Source organism: Balearica regulorum, chromosome 3 (genome assembly GCF_011004875.1).
Source record: "Balearica regulorum gibbericeps isolate bBalReg1 chromosome 3, bBalReg1.pri, whole genome shotgun sequence".
NCBI classification, from domain to species: Eukaryota; Metazoa; Chordata; class Aves; order Gruiformes; family Gruidae; genus Balearica; species Balearica regulorum.
The window spans coordinates 45,801,517-45,809,607 of NC_046186.1; the positions used below are offsets into that span (position 1 = coordinate 45,801,517).

Below are 8,091 nucleotides of genomic sequence, written 5' to 3' on the forward strand. Positions count from 1 at the left end.
ATGCAAACCAGCAGGGCTCCGGCCATCAGCGTGAGCGCAGAGAGCTGCATCCCGGCTGGGCTGCGGCTGGGTCCTGTGCCGGGCAGCTTCAAACTGGGCAAGTACCTGTCAGACCGCAGGGAGCCAGGACCCAAAAAAAAGGTATTTTCCTACGGTCTCTCCTGCACCGCTGGACCTCGCTCTTTCGTTGACTCGGGGGAAGCCGACTTGGGACAAGAGCCTGCTCTTCCTCCCTCTCTCTTCGATCCTCCCTTCTTAGAGCGAGCCAGGAAAGGAAAGGGAAGCGTTTCCAGAGCGTCCCGAGATGTCTCCTCGCGGCTTTGCCAGGAGAGCCTGCCCGCCCGTCCCCTCTCCCTCTCCTCCCCAGCGCCGGGGCCCCGCTAGCCCGGCCGGCCTCCGCGACGAGGCCAGGGGACCCCGGGGTTCTCTCGGAGGAGCGGACGCGTCCCCGCCTTGGACATAGACGTGCTGAAAGCGCCGCCGCAGCCCCGTGCCCGGTGCCCGGTGCCGGAGGGCGCTAGTCCCGCCGCCTGGCCCCCGCCCCGCGGGGCTCCGCTTACTCGGGCATTGCCCCCTCCCCGGTAAGGCCAGGACGTGCCGCGGCTGGCTGCTCGCCCTTGGAGCCCCCGCGAGACGGGGGCATGCGGCTTTCACAGCCCCCGGGTTTTGTCCCGGGGGGAGACGCAGAAGAAGGAGAGTTATTTCTGCGTTTGGCTGTGTTTGTGGCCCCCCCATCCCTTTCCTCGGCCGCGGGTACAGCGGGTCCTTTGGTTGGGGCCGGAGGGGAGCGCTGGGTGAGCGGGCCGGGGCTCCCCCGGGGGCGGCGGCGGGGTGCGGGTCGCAGGTGTGGGGTCAGCCCAGCGCCCGGCGGAGCACACCTCGGCCTCCTCGCAAACCAGCTCCTAGCCCCGGAGCCGCAGACAACCCGCACCGCCGGAGCGGGAGGAGGTGACGGCTACTGGCTCCGGGGTCAGTCGATGTCCGAGCTGGGAAGGAGCGAGGAGGAGGCGGTGAAGGGGTACTCGCCCCGTCCATCAGTCTCGTCAGGGGGCTGCAGATGAGAGCCCCCCTTCCACCCCCCCGGGCAACCGCGGCTCACGCGTTCCGCTCGGATTTTTAATGCCCTTTAATTGTTTTTAAACGCTCTGCCAGCCCACTCAAATTTATTTCTCATCTGGCTCTCTTGGTTTCTCGCTTTAGACTGCTTTGTTTCGATGACTTTTATTGCACGGTCATTCAGGGAACGGGCACTTAATTTTCTCTTTGTATGGGCAAGCAGATTATGAAGTATGGGGCTACAGAGACTTTGTAGCTAAGCAGAATCCTCTCCCCTTGTCCTTTCCCCGTTTCCCGACAATTGTTTTGCACGGACTTAGAGGCTGCACAAACCCTTCCAAAAAATCATTTCTTACCTAGGCATTTAATATAGCGTTAAGCTAAATGCGGCATCTGAGGCTGCACAAGGTGCATTTGGACCAGTGCGACCCAAGGGAAAAATCCCGTTTCCCTTCCCAGTGCTGCAGGTCCCCGACGGGCCAGGGCTCTTCCATCCTTACCCCCGCAGGGCAGCGTCTCCCTCCGGGCCAGCACAGCTCTCCCAAGGCGCCTGCGAGTCGAGAAAGGTGGGTGAAGATGGAAGAGTCAAACAGGCGGCAAAACGAGATGCTGTCGCCGCTGCTTCCGAGCTGCGATGCCCAGACACCTGCCCGGTGTGTGAAAGCAGGCTCGCCGGGCAAGGCAGAGGAGGCAGGCGGGCAGGCAGGCAGGGGGACGGGTGAGCTTTTTGCTTTTTGCTTTCTGTTTCATCTCGCGTGGAAGTGACAGCCGTGCCGTCTGTCTTCCAGGTGCGGATGGTGAGAGGGGAATTAGTGGATGAAGCCGGGAGCTCAGCTCTGGAGTGGATAGGGTTAATCCGGGCTGCCCGAAACTCCCAAGAGCAGACACTGGAGGCTGTTGCGGATCTGCCAGGAGGACAGGTACCCCACTCGCGGCTCCGGGCCGGCCTGGCACAGCTCTCTGCTACCTGCTTCCCCTCTCAAGCCTTCTGAAGTAGTTTCCTTTCTCCCCCTCCCAGATTTTCTACCGGGCGCTGCGAGATGTCCAGCCGGGAGAGGAGCTCACCGTCTGGTACTCCAACCCCCTGGCGCAATGGTTTGACATCCCCGTCACGGCCACACCGACGCACGACGAGAAAGGTACAGATGCGGGCATTCATTTCAGAGCAACCAAATTAAATGAAACAAAACAAACTCGCTTTAATCGACACCTTTGACGGGAGCTCAAACTGCGGTAGGCAAATGTGGGCCCTTCAAATCCGCGCCCTCGGAAAAATTAATGCCAGCACAGCTGCAGTGACTTTTAACCCGCCACCCTTTAAACTAAGACTCCATCTGCTTATATTTAAAGGGTGATCTATTAACTCGGTAGCGTATGGAAAGGCCCCCGTGCCTCGAGTCGTTCCGTCATCGGCACAATTTAACGATCTTTTGATAGGCAAATGGGATTTCTATGAAACGACGCTAGTGTTGTTATGCGAGACAGTAATTTGGCTCGGTAGGTTTTCAAAACATCGTTTTCAGGTTGCGTGTTCCTCGCTCAGAGCTTCAGAGCCTCTTATCAGGTTATCTTGTGGGCAGATTCACAAACGAGTACTAGGCAGTCCCTGTAAATTAGGATGCGTTAGGTAAAAAAATAAGTCGGCGTGAAATCACAGTCGGATAAGGATATCCGAGGATATCGGGAAGGGGAAGATACCCGTCTGGGACGGCTTGTTTCAACCTGCAAGCTGATTCTTAGCTGGAATTACACCGACGTTAACAGCAATGATAAGGTGGCAGTGCGTTAGACGGGGGGAAAAGAAGATGAAACCCCTCAGTGTTCACCCATCGGACTGCTCCGGTGGCGGGGACCCCCTCCCGCTGATCCCGGTCCCGGCTCCCCGGGGCGGCCGCGGCTAGGCGCGACCTGCGGGCACTCGCTCACCTCGGGCTGAGCCCGCTCAGCTGGTGGCCAGGGGACCCCCACCTGCTCCTGCCCTACGCAGAAGTTCCTTCAGCCTGACGGTGTCCCTGAGAAGGGAGCAAGGGCAGGATCCTGCGAGGGGCTGAGCGCTCCCCACCCCTCAAGGCTGGCTGCTCCGCAGGGTAATCAGGATCCGGCCTGGAGGGATGATTGCCGAAACGCCGGGCGCTGGCTGCTCACGTCTCAAACCCCTCCTTGTACTAAAAACTGTACCCGAAAAGAAACTCTTGGTCGCGTCTCTGTTCCCCCACCCCAAGCACAGTGAGGCCATGGCTCTGCGGAGGGTCACCTGCTCTAAAAGACCGGGCTCTGGCGAAGTTTCGGCTGCAGGAAGGAGGCCACGGTGATGGGTTCTGCCTCCACTCCCCCAGCAGCCCCTGCCTGTGGATGGGTACCGGTGCTGCTCGAAGGAAATAAAGGGAAGAAAGCTCAGATCTGCGAGAGACACCCAGCGTGTGGCATCGTCCTCGTCCCGTCGAAGCGAGGCTTAGTTGTAGACTGACCCCGCGGATCTGCTGTGTCTCCGGCCCCACAGTTTCCAGACTAATTAATACGGACTCAGAACAGGTGCATCAAAATGCTGAAGCGCTCTTCTTTTAAGGATAGTACGATGAAAAAGAACAAAACAAAACAAAAACCCAACAAGCAACCCAGGGCGGAAGAAATTCAGAGAGGTTTGTTTTTTGTTTTTTGTTTCTTTTTTTTCTAAAGCAAACTAAAACTTTGGAAATCTTCTGTGTTTGATCCCATTTATTTGGGTTTATCGTGATGAGAAAGGGATGCTTTTCGTTTCTTTCTTTCTTTTTTTTTTAATTTTTAAATACATATATATATAATTTTTTTTTTTTTTTTAACCTGACCGATCGTTGCTGGGCTGGGGTGACCCGGGCAAAGCGCCGGGCCGGGCTCCGTGGCTCTCGGGAGGCAGCCGGTCCCTCCGATCCCGCCACGCTTTCGCCGATGAACAACCAGGGCCAAACCGCGCCGCTGGGAACACCCGTAAAGGCAAATGAAGGCAACAGGAGAGAGCCCACGGACGTGTGCGGCCGCATGCCTTTCGGTCCGTACCGCTCCTTTACCCGTTTTCAGTCGGTGGGATCGCGGCCGTGGTTCCGCCTCCCGCGGCTGCTGCCCCACCCGCGGCCGGGCAGACACGCTCCCACCTCCCTCCCTCCTCGACGGGGCGAAAAACCACGTCCATCGACTTCGTATCGCTGCACAGCCTGGGACCGCCGCTCCACGGCAAGCGAGGAAGGGCTGCGCACGGCGGCAGGGACACGGGCGACGAGACACAGGCACCAGAGCTGGATCCTTTCACGCGAGTTCGCGCCCGTTTCCCGCGGAAAGTGAAGACTTCGCGTTTCATTCGCACCAGCCCTGGGTGCACCGACTGCCACCGGCTGATCCCCGACCCAAACGCCGCATTAAAAACCCTCTCGGGAGGCTGTTCGCGGCCAGCGTGTCCGCCTCGGTGACCAGCCATGCCACGGGTGCCCCGGCTGCCGCGGGGGGCAGCGCACGGCCGAAGCCCTCCCTATCCCCGGTCGCTTGTGCCTCACCTCATCCCCCGTCCCCCCCCGAGGAACCCCCCCGAAACGTTAGGAGCTGTCCCCAGGCCTAGAGCGGCCTCTCGTTTCGGTGTGGCACTTGGCCTCACCTGTGGCGTGTCGGAGTGAGGGTCAGCTGGGGACGGGCAGGGTGGGCAGCTCGGGGGGCTTCTGAAACGTCTTGTCGGTGTGTTGTAGGGACTGGGATGAACGTGTGAGAGAGATATGGATACATACAGGTAAAAAAAGAGAGAGAAGAAAGGAGAGGAGACAAGGGAAAGGGAAGGGGGAAAGAGAGAGAAGGAAGGAGGGAAGGAAGGAAGGAGAGAGAAAGAGAAAGAGAGAAAGAGAGAAAGAAAGAGAGAAAGAGAGAAAGAGAAAGAGAAAGAAAGGGAGAGGAAGGAAGGAAGAAAGGAAAGAAGGAAGAAAAGGAAAGATGAAGTTAAGATAAAGACATCCAGAAAGGTTGCCCGCAGAGGCATCGTTTCACTGTCGGGGCTGGGGAGAGGCTCGTCCGTGGGAGGACACTGCTGGCAAGCAGGGCCAGGAGGGGGAAAGCGAAGCCTGTGTCTCTGCGGTGCCGGGCAGTCACCACAGTCGCGGCCACCGAGGTCTGTTCCGCTTGAGAAAAGCCGAAATGTTTAGGGGACGGGGCACAAAGGGCATTGTCCTCTGAAAGGGAACGATTACATATGGCCCATACATATCGGATATTGTCTCGCCGCGTAATGAGGGGCTCACGATCATTAGATTGGCCTTTGTTCGGTGCAGCCGACTCCCTGACATACGCTACCTCCTCTGCAAACTCCAACAGATGGGCCCACCGACAGACGACTCGCGGCGGCAGCTGCTCCCCCCCCGGCGCCACTGCGCTCCGACCGGGGAGCGCAGCCCGGACCGCACAGCACCCGCACCGCGGCACGGCGGGGGCGGGCCGGGGCGGCGGGGGCGCGGGGAGGTGCGGGGATGCGCGGGGATGCGCGGCCGCCCCTGACGGGCCCCTCCGCTTGCCTCCGCAGGGGAGGAGCGGTACATCTGCTGGTACTGCTGGAGGACCTTCAAGTACCCCAACAGCCTCAAGGCCCACGTCCACTTCCACTGCGCGCTGAGCCACGGCCGGCCCTTCCTCCACCACGACCACGGCCGGCCCACCGCCGCCTTCGGCCTCCCTCCCAAGGAGCCGCCGGCCGCCTCGCTGCGCGGCCACCCGCCCCCCGGCTGCGGCCCGCGGGAGGCCGTCAAGCGAGAGGCCGCCGCCGCCTCCCCGCCGCTCGCCAAGCCGGGACTGCCCAAGCGGGCGCCGGGCAAGGAGGAGCAGGAGCGCGCCCTGGACATGAGCGTGGGGGCCGCCCGGGGGCCGGGGCCGCTGCTGGGGCCGGCGGGCGGCAACGGGCTGGCGCTCTGCCCCGGGGCGCGTTCGGCCTTCCGCCCCGCCGGGCCACTGCGGGAGGAGGCGCGGGGCGCTGCCGCCCTCGGCTTCTCCAAGCTGCTGGGGGGGCTGAAGGCGGGACGCGCCGCCGCCGAGGCACCGCCCAAGTGCGGGGCGCTGCCGGGCGAGGCCGGCCCCCCGGCGGCGGCAGCGGCGGCCGGGCTGGCGTGCGGCGGCGGCCTGCGCGCCTTCCCGCTGCTCTCGCCCCTGGAGGAGGCCTCGGCCTTCCGGCAGGTGGAACGGGGTCTGCCCGCCGCCGCGCTGCCGCCCGCCCGCTACCCGCCACTGCCCGGCGGCGCGCTGGAGCGCTTCGCGCTGCCGCCCTTCGAGGGGCTGAAGGCGTACGCGGGGGAGTGCGGGCTGCCGGTGATGCCGCTCACCGTCTACAACGGGGAGCTGCTCTACGGCGCCGCGCCCTACTACCCGCTGAAGCTGCACCTCGGCGGCCTCCTCAAGTACCCCGAGACGATGTCGTACTTCGGGGGGCCGGCGGCGGGGCTGCACGCCGCCGAGCTGGGCTCGCTGGCCAGCATCGACCGGGAGATCGCCATGCACACGCAGCAGCTCTCCGAGCTGGCGGCCGAGAAGGGCCGCGGGCGGCTGGAGGCGCTGCCGGCGGGGTCGGCGGGTGCGGCCGGCGGGAAGCCCAAGACCGGTCACCTGTGCCTCTACTGCGGGAAGCTGTACTCCCGCAAGTACGGGCTGAAGATCCACATGCGGACTCACACCGGCTACAAGCCGCTCAAGTGCAAGGTCTGCCTGCGGCCCTTCGGGGACCCCAGCAACCTCAACAAGCACATCCGCCTGCACGCCGAAGGCAACACGCCTTACCGCTGCGAGTACTGCGGCAAGGTGCTGGTGCGGCGCCGCGACCTGGAGCGGCACGTCAAGTCCCGGCACCCGGGGCAGAGCCTCGGCAAGGTGGCCGAGGACAAGAGTGACTCTGGCTACGCGCACCCCGAGCAGGAGCAAAAGACTGACAACGAGAGCGACGTGGACGTCTGCTTCACCGACGACCAGAGCGACCCGGAGAGCGGCAGCAGGAACCGCGAGCAGTGATGCAGGAGCCGGCCGGGGCGGGGCGGGGGGCGGGGGGCGCGCTGCAGCCCCCCCTACCACGTACTCTGAGCTCCCGGCCTCCCGGGGCGGTCCCACGGGAGGCCGTGTCGCGGAGGAGCGCGGGCTGGCGGGGCCCCGCTGGCGGAGGGGTGGTCAGGAGTACGAGCTCGTCGCGGGCGTCCCCGGGCTCCCGCCGCGGCCATCGCCGCCGGGCGCCTCCGGAGTTGCAGCCGTGGTGCCCGGAGAGGGCCGGGGCGGGGGGGGAGGTGTGTGGGTGTAGGCGAAACCCTGGCAGGCCCGGGATCCCATCGGACAGGCACCGCTTCCCCATAGGCGCCCGTATTTCAGTGGCCATATATTTTTATTGTACCTTTGTGTCAAGGAAATTGTGCCTTTTGGAAACGATTTTTTTCTATGTGCTCTCCCGTCACTTGTTCCAGCGGTCCGAGCCGTGGGGCTCAGCAGCAGTCCCGGGTCTGCAAGCGCCTCTGGCATCTGTACACTTTATTTGACACCTCAGATGTGCTTTCTCGGCTCCTAATAAAGCAATACCAACAGCTTTTGGGAAAAGAAAGAAAAAAAAAAAAAGGCAACAAAAAGCCACACTTGCAGCACTGAAGAGGTTTGCATATGATAACAGGTGCACCATTTGATCAAGTTGCAATTATTTATAACATAATATTTGAGTAACATGTAAAATAAATATTGAAAAGCATGAATCTAAAAGCACGCACTATATAATTTTAAAGGAAATACATTCTCTGTTTGGTAGAATACAAATGTGGTGTATGTTTGTTTTCTAATGAATGATGTACAGTGGATACCGTATTTTGGTCTTGGTTCCAGTTTGTCATGCGATTTTTTTTTTTTTTTTTAAATAAAGTCACTGACAAACTACCGTTTGTCTAGCTGTTCACTGAAGTGCTGTCAGCAGGATCTTGTTTTTCTCCGTAACGCTTCTGATGATCGAGAGTTCGGCCCAGATCCCGCCGTATTCAGCGTCTTTGGGCCAAGCTCTAAATAATTTGTCCCTGA

General features: G+C 61.1%; 1 protein-coding gene across 1 annotated transcript; it reads left to right on the forward strand.

Annotated features, from left to right (window-relative positions):
- On the forward strand, positions 1-7,056 carry PRDM13 (PR/SET domain 13). The gene is made up of 4 exons (XM_075750054.1): positions 1-141; positions 1,845-1,976; positions 2,075-2,195; positions 5,588-7,056. The coding sequence occupies exons 1-4, from the start codon at positions 1-3 to the stop codon at positions 7,054-7,056; spliced, it is 1,863 nt and encodes a 620-aa protein (XP_075606169.1).
- Positions 7,057-8,091: the final 1,035 nt, after the last annotated feature.

Bases quoted from the DNA above. Each gene is read 5' to 3' on its own strand.
- PRDM13 (XM_075750054.1), top strand. From the start codon at position 1: ATGCAAACCAGCAGGGCTCCGGCCATCAGCGTGAGCGCAGAGAGCTGC. The intron at 142-1,844 runs GTATTTTCCTAC...TCTGTCTTCCAG, and splicing joins AGCCAGGACCCAAAAAAAAG to GTGCGGATGGTGAGAGGGGA. The intron at 1,977-2,074 runs GTACCCCACTCG...TCCCCCTCCCAG, and splicing joins CGGATCTGCCAGGAGGACAG to ATTTTCTACCGGGCGCTGCG.